We start from the raw sequence: 13,637 nt of genomic DNA, 5'->3' as shown, positions 1-13,637 counted from the left end.
GGAAGTTTTAATCTGCAACTAAATGAATACAGTACGCGAAGTAACTGGTGGTTTATTCCTTCTCTTTGAAAGGTGACAGATAATTCAGTTGTAAACCTTAACCTCAATAGAAAAAAAATCTGGCATAAAGTTTTCATGATTTTATTATAGATATATTATTCGGTACCATTCTGTCCTTGCTAGGACTTTTACTAGCATTGATTTATTACACACTACCTAATGGTTGGTTGACTGCAACTATTATCCCTCTTCCCTAATCTCTAAAACATATATAGTTGTAAGAGATAAAATTGCCTCCCAAACGTTCTTCCTGATATGGCATTGAAGATGATTAAATTTCTCCTTCAGAAATTAGAAATTTGGCTTGCTCCCTCCAAGAACTCTCAAGTTTTCAAGAAGGTTGTTCCACAAGCTTCCCTAGCAAAATGTTTCTTGAAGAACTATTGCATTTTTTGATAATTTGTATGTTAATGGACAAGGCGCTAAGCTAGAGGGAAAAAAACAGTTTGATGTAGTGGTGAGGACTTCGAGCTAGCAATTGGGAAAATGTGAGTTCTAGTCTTAACATAAGCGCAAAGCCAGGTGGGTGACCTTGAACCATCCCACTGCTGCTCAAAGGGGCATGCGTGCATGTATTTACGCATACACAACACATAGATACACCGAAACTGAAGTGGTTTTTCAGTAAGATTATAATGAGAAGACCAAAGATTTAATTTTGACATACCATTCTAGGCACATGATATTGTTCTTCCTTTGGGTAAAAGGCGCATCAAAAATGGTAATAACAATGCACAAATTTGATTAGCTAAGAGTTCAACAAATTCAGATAAACTAGAAAGTTCATTAGAAAAACTATTCTTTTTGGGCCCACAGTTTTTAGAAGAAAGATTGTCAGTTGGTCTTATCTGAACTGCATGTCTCGAGGGTGGTGTGGGAGCAGTCATTGAATGGGTATTGTTACGGCCCAAGTGCCTGGAGACTGAGGTAAATCTGAGGACACTACCTCTGTTCCTCCTGGTGACTCCCCAGATTAACCGATGATTCGGAAGAAGAACCTGGAAGGGAAGAGAAGAAAAAACCAACGGCAGCTTCCCTTCCTGAACCCTGGGTGGTCTGTGGTTGCCTACTCAGGCCTGGCGCTGGCCCTTGAAGGGTGAGAAGTGACTGCTCCCACACCACCCTCGACACATGCAGTTCAGGTAGGACCAACTGACAGTCTCCGAGGTGGGCTGTGGAAGGAGTCACTGAATGGGACTTACCAAAGCTAGATGTCCATGAGAGGGATTATTGGGCCTGAGTCCCCCGAGTGTCCAGGACACCCTGAAGAACCTGCCTCCCGAAGGATGCCTCGGCTGAGGCATACATATCTAACCGGTAATACCTGATGAAGGGTGAAGGAGAGGACCAGGCTGCAGCTCTGCAGATGTCCTCGATGGGAGCCTGGGTGGCCCTGGCCGCTGAGGTGGCCACGCTCCTCATGGAGTGCGCAGTAATGTCCTGTGGCATGGGCAGCCCTCAGGCCTCGTAGGCCTTGGAGAATGGCCAATCTAATCCACCTGCTGACGGTGGTAGGCGAGACCTTGGCGCCCTTGGAAGAGGTGTGGAAGGAGACAAAGAGGGCCTCCGACCGTCTGAAGGGGGCTGTGCACTTGAGATAAATGCGCAGGGCCCTTCTCACGTCTAAGTGATGCCAGGACCTTTCCTTCTCAGAAGAAGGATGAGGGCAGAAGTCCGGGAGAATGACCTCCTGCCCCCTGTGAAAGGGGGAATTGACCTTGGGCATGAAGGCTGGGTCAAGCCTGAGTACGACTCTGTTGTTGTGAAAGGTGGAGAGGTCGGCCCTAGAGGACAAAGCGTTAAGCTGGGAAATCCTCCTGGCCGAGGTGACTGCCACGAGGAAGATCACCTTGAGGGTGAGGAGTTGAAGGCTAACCTCTCTAAGGGGTTTGAAGGGCGGCTCCAGGAGTGCCTGGAGGACTGTGGGCAAATCGCAGGAGGGGAACTGGTGGACCACCAGAAGCTGGAGGTTGGCCGCCCCCTTGATGAATCTTTTGATGACTGGGACCTGGGAGAGGGACTTGGAGCCCTCCCCCTTGAAGGATAGTGGCTAGAGCCAATACCTGTCTGCGTAGGGTGTTGTGAGCAAAACCTTTGTCCAGGCCCTCCTGGGGGAAGTCCAGTACCTGAGAGACGGAGGCTGATGAAGGCTCTACCTGCCTGGGTTGGCACCAGTTGGCGAAGGCAGTCCATGTTGCGTCGTAAATGCGGGTGGTGGATCTCCTTCTAGAAGCTTCTAAGGTGCTGATGATCTGGAAGAGATCTGGGACACCCTCAATTGCTCCCGCTCAAGTGCCAGGCGAGTCAGATTGAGCCACTCCAGGTCTGGGTGGATCAGATTCCCCTGGCGCAGCTCCACCCTCCCCTGTGGAATATGCCAGGGAGGGCGGACCAACAATTCCACCAGGTCCGCGAACCAGGGTTGTCGTGGCCAGTGAGGGGTTACTAGAATGATCTCTGCCCTCTCTGCCACTAGCTTCCTCACAACCCCTGGAATAAGAGGAAGTAGAGGGAAGGCGTACAGAAGGCCTGCCGGCCACCTGCAGCATAGGGAGTCGGTGTCCATAGCCCCCCGGGTGGGGAACCGGGATATGAAATTCAGAACCTGAGTGTTCGATGGAGAGGCGAAGAGGTCCACCGTCGGATGACCAAACCTCTGGCTGATCTGTGCGAAGATGCTGGAATGAAGTTGCCACTCTCCGTGGTCCACCGTCTCCCTGCTGAGCCAGTCCGCCTGTTGGTTCTCCACTCCAGAGATGTGCTCCGCTCGAATCGACAGGAGGTTCTGCTCCGCCCAGCACCCCAGGCGCTTTGCCTCGTCGCGAAGAGCCACGGAGTGAGTGCCTCCCTGCTTGTTTACGTGAGCCTTTGCCACCACATTGTCCGTCAGGACCAAGATGTGATTCCTGGCGACCATCTGTTTGAACCAGCGAAGGGCTAAGTGGATTGCCCTGAGCATCCAATTGATGTTCTTCCGCAGGTCTGTGGGCGTCCACCGGCCCTGGGCCAACTGGGACTGCAGGTGGGCCCCTCAGCCGAACAGACTTCATCCGTGGTGAGGACCAGCCTGTCCGGTTCCCTGAAAAGAGACCCCTTCGCCAGGGAGGGGGACCTCCACCAGCGGAGGGAGAGCAGTACCTGAGGGGTCACTAGGACCTTGAAGCTTGTGTCGGTTGTCCCATTCCTCTGGTGGGGGAGGAGGAACCACTGCAGATCTCTGGCAGAAAGGCCAGCCCAGGGGATGATCCCGATGCAGGATATGAGCTTCCCGAGGAGCCTGGAGAGAAGATCTATGGGAACAGATCGAAGCCTGCGAATCTCCTGAACCAATTCCACAATGCTGTCCCTGCGCTCCTGGGATAGGAAGACCCTACCCTCCACTGAATTGATAATGGTTCCCAGATGTTGGAGCCTGGTGAAGGGAGTCAGGTGGCTCTTCTCGAAGTTAATCGAGAACCCCAGGGAGGACAAAGTACTGATGGTCATACTGAGATCCCTCTCTGCGTGGGGAGCTGAGGGGCCTAGGACGAGGATGTCATCTAAATAACAGTGGAGGCGAACCAGGAAGGAACGGAGGTGGGCCATTACCTTGGTGAAGGTCCTGGGGGCAGAGGCCAGACTGAAGGGAAGGGCCCTATACTGGTAATGGTCTCCCCGGTATGAGAACCTGAGGAACCTGCAATGGTCAGGGGCGATCATAATGTGAAGGTAGGCCTCTGTGAGGTCGATGGAGGCTAGGAAATCCCCCTGCCTGACCCCTTCTAAGAGGGACTTGAGGGAAGCCATCTTGAACTTCTGGTAGACTATTCTGGAGTTTGAGATCTAGGATGGCCTCTACCCCACTGAACTCTTGGGGACTAGGAAAAGGTGCGAATAGAACCCTGATCCCTTCTCCTCCTCCGTAACCGGTTCTATGGCACTAATGTCCAGAAGATGGCAAATAGCTTCATGCATGAGGGCGCACTCAGCCGGGTTCTTGGAGGAGGGAAAGGTGCGGAATCTACTGGTTGGATGGGAATGGAACTCCAGATGGAGTCCCCATTCTGATGGTTTGGAGGACCCAGGCATCCAAGGTGATGCCCTCCCAGTGGTCTGTGAAGAAAGAGAGGCGACTGCTGATGGGTAGATTCGATCCCGAATCACTTACCCCTGCGGAAAGAGCACCCTCCCCTTGAAAGGGCTGCTTGCCGGCCTGCTGGGGTCTAAACCTCTCCCTGGAGAACTGCCTGTCCCCCTGTCTGGAGTACCTGGGAGCAGAGTATCTTTGTGTCTGGTTGTCCTGCTCCGGTGGTCGGTATGAGGCTCTCCTGGCGTAGGGCGCCGCTCGGTGATCTGCGCGTCTGGTGGTGGATGGGAAGACCTTCCTTTTGTTTTTATTCTCGACGAGGATGGGGTCCAAAGCAGGTCCAAAGAGCTTGTCTCCTGTGTACTCCACCTCTGCCAGGGGCCACTTTGCCTGGACCTCAGCCTGCCAGTGACGAAGCCATAAAAGGCATCTGGATGCCACCGAAGATGATAGGTCCCTGGAGGAATACTTTACCACATCCAGGGTTGCGTCGGCCGAGAACTGGGTCGCTGTCAGCAGCTTTGTGATGTCCTGTTGGAGCCTTACATCTGAAGCGGGTGTCCTATCCCAAATCTGCTCCAGCCACAAGATGGTGGATCTATTAAAGAAAGATGTGGCGGCCGCCGCCTTGATAGCCCATGAGACAGCCTGGAAGGTCTTACGCATGACCAGCTCCGCTCTCCTGTCCTCTGCCTTTAGACAGCTGGAGATATCTCCTGTTACTACGGAGGAAGCGGAGGCCAAGGCTGCCACTGGAGCGTCCACGGAAGGCACCTGCAATGCTTGGGTAAAGGATGCATTTAGGTTTAGAACCTACGATCATTACTCCCAGGAGTGGGGAAAGAACCGGCTTGGTTCACTGGGACTTGAGAACCTCCAGGAAGAGGTCCGGGGTGGGGATCTCCTCCTTCTCAACCTGGGGCCTATGAAAGGCGCCCTGCTTCTTCTTCCCACCACTAGTGCTAGGGGTGGGGTTCTGGCTAGGAGCCAGAAGAGGATCCAGATCTGCTGTGGCCTTGGCCTTGCGCAGAAGGGAACTGAACAATGCGGGGGGGAATAACCCTGCAATGGAGGGGGTCTCTGGAGCTGAGGGGTCCTCATCCTCTGAAAACCCCAAATCCTTCTGTTTCCCCCCCCCCCCCGACTCCGAGCCCTCGCTGGCAGTGGAAGGTGATGAGGCTTGGGAGTCCCTGGGGGCTGGAGATTCTGGCCTGCTGTGTGATCCCGTGGAGCACCATGGGTAGACCGGGGCCTGGCTCCCTGAAACTGGTGCTGCATGCCCGAGGCGATGCCATCTGCAATGGCCCTGGCCAGCACTTTCTGGAAACTTTCAGGCAGTTCTGGGTAGGCAGGGGAAAGGATAGGAGGTCCCCTGTTGTCCTGTCTCTGAGTTCAGGGGCCTGAGGGACCAAGCGCTGCCTGGGAGAACCCACTGCCCTACGTCCAAAGAGGTCCCCCCTCGCCCCCGGTGAATGAGAGGGAGATAGAGGGGGGGGACAGGGGACTACATTCCCTCGAACGCCTCTCTGGACCTGGAGAGCCAAGTTCCTGTAATAGAGAAGGGGGCCTGCAGGAAGAGCATGACCTAGCTGGGGAGGGGCTGATGCAATCCCTAGCCCTCCTACTGGTCACCCTGGTAGAAGGGGCCTCCTTCCCTTCTGGAAGATTTGGCGGAACACTTCCTAGGAAGTGATCTCCCCCTGGGCCTTGGGCCTACCCCCCTAGAGGTTCCCTCACCCGGGTCAGAAGGCCCTGGAGAGCTGGGAGCCACTGCTCCCTTGCTCCTCATGGCATCCACCATCGCAGTATTCAGTGTTGTGAATCCTTCTCTCTCCTTCTCTCTCTCTCCCTCCACTAGGCCTGGTCTCCTGGACTTCATGGATCCGGTGCTCCTTCAGATCTGCAGTCTTCCTAGCCACCCACCGACCTGTGGGTCGAACAGAGAATGCTGCGCCGCCTTGCGCTGGCCCTCCCCGGATGGCCGGACGGAGCTTGGGCCCGACGATCCTGTGTCCTGAGATGCTGGGGAGCTGCAGCAACTGAGAACAGTCACCTTGGTGCTCTGCGCGTGCGCCCTGCTTTCCAAAATGGCGACCGCCGACCACGCAGTCCGATGCCTAGAGCGGTTCCGGGTGAACCGCTCCTTCCTCATCTCGCTGCCTCCGGAGTCTTCGTGGATTCGGTTGGCTTCCTCTTCTCCGGACGGCAGCGGCATTTGAGGCTCGGCTTTTGCCCCCCCCCCCCCCTTCCACCAGGTGCCAGTGTTGCGGGGCCTGCAAAACTGCAACGAACGCAGATTGCGCTTAGGCAGGCAGGAAAAGGGCACGCAAACCGAGGTAGGAGAGGCAAAAAATAAAAAGCTGCAAACAATTCCTGCAGATCTAGCAAAAAAAGGGAAAAATACTACAAAAAAATACTAAACTAAATGCTAATTACTGGAGAGTCACTGAATAGCTCCTGTTAGGCTGAAGACTGAGGTTAATCTGGGGAGTCACCAGGAGGAACAGAGGGCGTGTCCTCAGATTTACCTCAGTCTCCAGGCAATTGGGCCGTAACAATACCCATTCAGTGACTCCTCCCACACCCCACCTCAGAGACCAGGTTGACAGTTTTTGAATATCAATTGATTAATATCAAAGGAATTGGTTGGTTGCTGTGGGAGCAAAGAAAAGAGATGGGAAAGCTCTTTTACTTCCCTAAAACAGAAGTTAGCTGAGGCTGCAGGAAGCTGTGCTAAGCAAGTGGTGACAAAACATCTAGCAAGCAGCCAATACCTACACCAGCAACCAGAGCCCAATACCTTCTGTTTACAAAATAATGCTCTTCGTCTTTGTTTAAATGACCCTGTTTTCAGCATTGTGAGACAGGCAGTATGCCTCTCTAGCTGCCACTTTCATAATATAGAACTAGGTTACTTAAGCATGATAAATGTCCATATTATTTGCAGTGGAAAAGAACTAAAGGACAGTTATAGCTATCAAAGTTGGTAGCAAACACCTGGATGACCAACAGATGAAAGAGAGTTCATTTATTATATCTTTGCACCATCTAGAGCAGTGGTTCCCAATGTGGGGCAATTTGATTTTTAATGGGGGAAATCTGAACCTTGCTTAAACCAAGTTAATGGCCTTTTAGGCTTCCTCCACATGACTAGAGTTCACTTTTTGAGTAAAGTAAGAATTATATGTCACCTGGGGGGGGGGGTCAGGATTTTAGAAATGCTTAGGTGGGGCATGGCCAAAAAAAGGTTGGGAACCACTTATCTAAAGGTTTGTCTGCATTTTTCTAGACCCAATATAGTACTGTACTATATATGCTTTCTTTAGGTAAGGTGACCCTACATTTTTTTAATTAAAATACCATGAAAAATGTAATCCATTCTTGAACTAGTTTCATTAACAATAGGAGCACACAATTTCCCCCATTGTTGTATTTCCTTTATCCAGATCTTAGTGGAGTAGCACACTAAAGTATGTAGCAGTCCTAGTACCTTTATTATAATTTAAATAGAATATTTAAATTATAATCATATTTAAATATTCCATTCTATTCACACATATTCCCTTAGCAATGATATTTTTTGTTTTGATCTAGTGGTGATATTACACGGGTAAAGAATAGAGGGAATTCAAGCAAAACAAGGTTAATTCAACATTTAGGTTATATCTCGTAAAGACCAAAGAGAAAAGATTCTTTTCTACTCAACTTTCAACTATTCAAATTAAATGAACACAAAAAATAAATTCTGGTAATTAACCTTTTGGTGTCATAAGTGATCTTCTGAATATAAGTTAAACTGAAAACCAGTGATACAAATTAACTGATACAATTCAAAAACAACAGCATAAGGTGAATGTGGTTTAGGTTCAATGAGGAACGTAAAATCTATCATCTATAGCAATAATTAGTCAATTACTGAAAAAGTAATTTGTCTCAATGTGTTCCACAACCTCTATACAATTTGCCTCAGCCAATTATGTTTGCATGAAGAATAACAGAATATAAAATAAGTTTGCAAAACTTGAATGTGCTAAAATTATTATTTTTTTCTTACCTATAAGTTGTATTTGGAATATAAACATCTCTTGCAGGAAATTCCAAGATCTCTCTTGTTGGTCGAACTCTACTATCTGGGTAAAGTTTTACTTGCAACAGCTCTGGAGTTAGACAATAGTGTGGGTTCTCTGGGGCTGGAGAAATATCAATCTTCAACTGAGCTATGGAATGACAAATTATAGTATAATCAAACTTTAAAATAACCATTTGCCTAGAAAACAAAAACTGACCTTCAATGTTTTTCAGCAGTGATATGTTACCTGTGATAGGTCTCAGGCGTCTTAGAACAGAAGAAGGCCTCTTCATATCCGCAAGGAATTTGTATAAATCTTCATCACTCAACCGGTCACCTTCCTATAATTGATAAATAAAGGAAGCAATCATTTCCAGCCATATAACAAGTCTCCACCACTATTTCACGTTGTCCTCCTCTATACAGTAGCCCTTGACTTACAACCATTCATTTAGTGACCATTTGAATGTACAACAGCACTGAAAAAAGTTACTTGACCATTTTTCACACTTATGACTGTTGCAGCTTCCCTATAGTCACATGATCAAAATTTGGATGCTTAGCAATTGGCTCATATTTATAACAGTTGCAGTGTCCTGGGGTCATGGGATCACCTTTTGCTACCTTCTGACAAGCAAAGTCAATGGGGAAGTTCTTGAAGGCCTAATGAAACTTTAACTAGTTAGGATAACATATTCTAAAATAATAACAATAACAACATATGACTAGTTGCGGCAAGAGTAAATATATCAAGATTGGTGGAATACCTGTTTAAAGAAGTTTGTCACTGTCAAAGTAGCTGGTCTAAAATTAGTCAGGTTACAGGCCTCATCCCCACTAGTGGTTCTTTCTAGAGAACGCCTACCAACAATGCTAGAATTTCTTCTTTCAGACCAAGATCCTTTGCGTTCTTTAAAAAAAAAAGTAAGAGAAATAAAACTTTCATAATTACTTTTGAAAGTTAGCTGTATGAACTGTGGGAAAAACAAGATAAAGAGACAGTTATGCTAACACAATTTTACTCCTGAGGCATCAAAAATGCACAAAGCAGTCATTATCCTTACTTACTTCCTTCACAACAACCATACCAAGTGGCTTCTGCTTATTATAAATCACATGGCAATTTATGTCTTTATTTCTCAAAAAAATGATGAAGTTAGTCATTATGAAAAATATGGGTGGTTTAGAAACAGGAAATATAAATAAGCAAAATTCTGAATACACTGAATACTAGTATCCAACAATAAAATACTCCATGATGCTTTGCAATAATAAAATCACTCTTGTGAGTTCACCAGTCAGTAACATTTTCATAAGATTTAGCAGAATAGTTTTAGAAAACAGCAGATGGACTAGGAATGAAATCTCTAAAAGATCATTCTATTTTTTATTGCAGGATTATCCATTTTATTTCATGAGCTGTACACAAGGATTCTCAGAGGGCCTGGTAAATGCCAGGAAGATATATAATAAAGCAGTGACAAGACCCATGATCTTATAATGGATGAGACAACTAATTTGATATGAATCACTCAGACTGGGTGATCACCTCTTGCAGATAGACTCATCTGAGTTTTGGCTTTGGCAGCAATTGCAACCCCGAAGTTTGGAGTAACAGCAATCATCCAAATGCCTTAACAAATTTGGAGGATTTATGCCATAGATAACATGTTGTGAGATCCTAGGTCTGTGAGGGTGAACCTGTGTGGCACGCGTGCCAGAGGTGGCACACAGAGCCTTCTCTGTGGACACACGTGCCGTTGCCAGTTGCTCTTCTGGTTTCATGCGTGCCGGCCAGCTGGTCTCTGTGGGGGCTGGAGTGCTGGAAAACGGCCTGAAAACAGCCTGGAAAATGGCCTGGAAAACGGCCCTAAACAGCTGGACAAATGGCCAAAAACAGGTGTGCACATGCTGGCCAGCAGGCCTTCGGATTTTTGGCACTCCGGCACATGCATGCGCGCACATGCACACGCGTTCCGGTTTGGACACTTGGTGCTGAAAAGGTTCACCATCACTGTCCTAGGCGGTCCCTAGGAAGCAGGTTGATTTGCAAATGTTGTACTGGCCACTAAAGCTTGCTTTGATTATCAAGTCTGCAGCAGACTCTGCAAAACTGTTAATTTGTGGAAACATTAACTTGCCCTTGTGTGTCATAAAGCTGGTGTGCCACAGTAATTATGGCCATTGTGATCGGAATCAAATTTTTGAGGGTCCAATACAGTGGTGGGTTCTGGATCCCATTGCAACCGGTACACTGCAATGGGTCCAGGAGTCCAGCACATGCACAATGTGCACATGCATACTTACTGCCCGCGATGCTCCAGCTTTTTGGCGGAGCATTGCACAGGTGCCATATGCTCCATGCCTGTGTGCCAAAGCCCCGATCGGCTCAAATACAAGTAAGAAGGACTGGCGGGCGGGTGGTCCCTCCGGAGCACCATATCAAAACGGTACCTGGTGCTCCCAGCATGAACCGGGCATATCCCACCACTGGTCCAATATGTATCAAGGATCACATACTGGATCTACTATTTTTTTGTCTCTGGGCAGTTGTGAACTGAAGATGGATTACATTACCATCATTTCTTTACCAAGGACAAATCACTTTGCTTTTGGCTTCCTAGTGCTGCCCTCTGTCCACAGAAAAGTCAGAAGCTATGTAATTAGTCTGTCCCAAGTGACTAATAGACCCAGACGGATTTTAGAAAGGTTGGGATTTCTTTTCCTGGGGATCTGATGGTCTTGGTCTCCATCTGAAATAGATGTGCACTGAGGATCTTGTGTCCAATTATATCAATGCACTTTTCTGTGTGTGAGTCCTGCAGTACTCCTTGGTATTCCAAAGGGTTGTGAGAGGTGGAATAGTAGAAGGAATGCCTAGTAGAAGGAATGCCTAGATGCTACTGAAAAAAAGACAAGAGTAGAATCAGACCAAGCATATGTAAGAAACCGTATAAGAAATTACACTTGGTGCTAAGAGCAGGAAAACATAGCAATTCTTCTCTTAATGCCAATTCCTAGTGGCTAGAGTCTTCCTGGAAAAGAATGTGAACTTGGATCCATGAAGTAGTAAGCATGTTATTGAAGTAGTTTTTCTTCTCTGTGACCAGTTCCAGTTTATGTTGCCAAGTGGAGGGAGGTCTATCCAACCACATGGTTTGCAGAGTACCTCAGGGCTTGATATTCTCATCTCTCTTATTAATCATTTACATGAAATTACTGGCTGCTATTCAGCAACATGAGATCAAGTATCTCCAGTGTACTAGTTATGCTATGTCAATTCATGTCTGTGTCTGGAAGTTTCCTGGGCCTGGATGGGAGTAACAAGCTAAAGTTTACTCCTGAAAAGACCAAATACTTATGGGTGCATAAATTGTCTGGTCCTGTTGATTTTTGATCTTTGGCTCTGAATGGAGTTACACAGAGCTGATGTGTACTTATCCAGAACTCACACGATCTGCCTGTTCAAGGAACAAATAGCAGTGGTTGGTTCTTTGCACAGAATCATCTAATGACCAATTGCTCATCTCTCCTCATGGTCACTCATATTTGGTCACTTCAAATATGGATTACTGCAATGTGCTCTACATAAAGCTACCTCTGAAGACCACTTTAGATCTACAGCTCATGCAGAATGAGCAGCGGAAAAAGCTATGGATACATCTTGGTAAGTCCTTGAAATATCTCTGCTATGTGAACTTTGCAACTGAGCTTCCAGTCACAAAATGGCGGTCACCAACTGTAAACTCCTTTATGACATTGAATGTGGCTCAGAGACTGCCTCTCATTCATTACTTCTGCTCATCCTGAACTTCAAATCTCATTCACTGGGCAGCATCATGGAGTCTTCTCTGTTCCTGCCCTTTGGGAGTGGCTTCAAGCGTTTAAGCATTTCTTTACAAACTGGCTTTTCCCATTGATTCCCATAAGATAAGTTGGTGGTATGAATATTTGAAATGTCTGGCTTGTGTTGATTTTAATTGCATGCTGATTATGTTTTTTATGGTTATTACAGTTTTTTATTGTTTGTAATGCTGAATGATTTCATGTATCTGATTATTTTTGTACTTTTGGTGTGTTTTTAACTTCATAAGCCATCCAATACCATGTACGTATGTGAGATGGAAGGCAATATAAACTGAATAAATAAATAAAATACTATCCAGCCAGTTTGCCTCTGAGTTGAGGCAGCTTTATGGGAGGGAGGGAGGGAGGACGGACGGATTTAGTAAAAATGAAAAAAATGAAATGGAAGTTAATAAATATGTATTGTGTAGCATACTCAATCCAGTGGTGGGTTCTGGCATGGCAGGTACGCCCCAGTAAGGGGCACTGTACTGGAATGGTGCTTTGGAGGGCCCACCCGCGTTCCTTACCTGTATTTGAGCCAACTGGGCCATTTGCGCATGCGCACGCAGCATACTGCGCCTGCTCAACGCTCCACCGAGCAGCTGGAGCATCGCTGGGCAGTGGGTGTGCATGTGTGCACAGCGCACATGCATGTGGTGGATGCCCGGCCTCGTCACAGTGTACCGGTTGTGATGAGATCCGGAACCCACCACTGACTCAATCCAAACTCTGTGATGGTCAAAAGAAATACAGCAGTAACCTACATTTTGCAGAAAAATAATTAGAGCAGGCCTGGACAGTTCTACATTATATTTTTATTATATGTGTATGTATAGCAACATACCTAATACTTCTGTCTATTTTCTCTACAACAAGAAACCAGTGAGATGAGATGAGATGAGAAAGTATGACTAGCTCAAAGTCACCCAGCCAGCTTTCTTGCCTAAGGCAGGACTGGAACTAACCATTTCCGGTTTCTAGGTCAGCACCTTAACCACTACCAAACTTAGCTCTCTGTTTTATGAAAGGAAGAACTAATCTATTTCTGGAAGAGGTTGATATCCAGCAATATTTGCCCTTTTTGTCAACTTCCCCTTTAAGTCTCCCCCAACAGTTGTTTGTACTTCGCTCTAAATCTCTAAGCCTTTCATAAAGGCTTAAAAACTTGGCTGTGTTCCCGTGCCTCTGATGCTGAATATATTAAGGACCCAATTGGCTATATTGCTATCTGGCCAAGTAGCTTGCTCCTATGTATATTTAATCTGAATGCTTTATGTTTTTTATTGGTTTAAAATGTTTTTAGTATTTTTAATAATTATGTTTTTTTTCCTTTTTGAATTGTAAGCCATCCGGTTGTCAGGTTTCCGTAAGATGGCCTAATTAACTCAGCTAACTTAGCTTTATGAGTTGACACCAGTATCATTGACTGAAATGGGCAGCTGCAGAAATGGAGGGAAGGAGGGAGAGAGAGAGAGAGAGAAAGAAAGAAAGAAAGAAAGAAAGAAAGAAAGAAAGAAAGAAAGAAAGAAAGAAAGAGGCAACAAAATAGAATAAACTTGGATTAAGATAAGGTAAGGGGAAGAATTATCTGAA

At 46.8% G+C, this 13,637-nt stretch overlaps 1 protein-coding gene across 4 annotated transcripts in view; it reads right to left on the bottom strand.

Moving 5' to 3' along the window:
• DOCK7 (dedicator of cytokinesis 7) overlaps positions 1–13,637 on the bottom strand; it is a 147,930-nt gene that overhangs the window by 97,297 nt on the left and 36,996 nt on the right. For all 4 annotated transcript variants that reach the window (XM_032218873.1, XM_032218874.1, XM_032218871.1 and 1 more), the window contains exons 12-14: positions 8,963–9,105; positions 8,443–8,536; positions 8,181–8,343 (exon numbers count right to left, since the gene is read on the bottom strand). In XM_032218873.1, coding sequence (XP_032074764.1) covers positions 8,181–8,343; positions 8,443–8,536; positions 8,963–9,105 — 400 coding nt within the window. The remainder of the gene's footprint in view (positions 1–8,180; positions 8,344–8,442; positions 8,537–8,962; positions 9,106–13,637) is intronic.

Source organism: Thamnophis elegans, chromosome 5, assembly GCF_009769535.1.
Source record: "Thamnophis elegans isolate rThaEle1 chromosome 5, rThaEle1.pri, whole genome shotgun sequence".
In the NCBI taxonomy this organism is placed as follows: Eukaryota; Metazoa; Chordata; class Lepidosauria; order Squamata; family Colubridae; genus Thamnophis; species Thamnophis elegans.
Note: the sequence above shows the minus strand (reverse complement) of the source record. Positions and strands in the feature narration are given on the sequence as shown.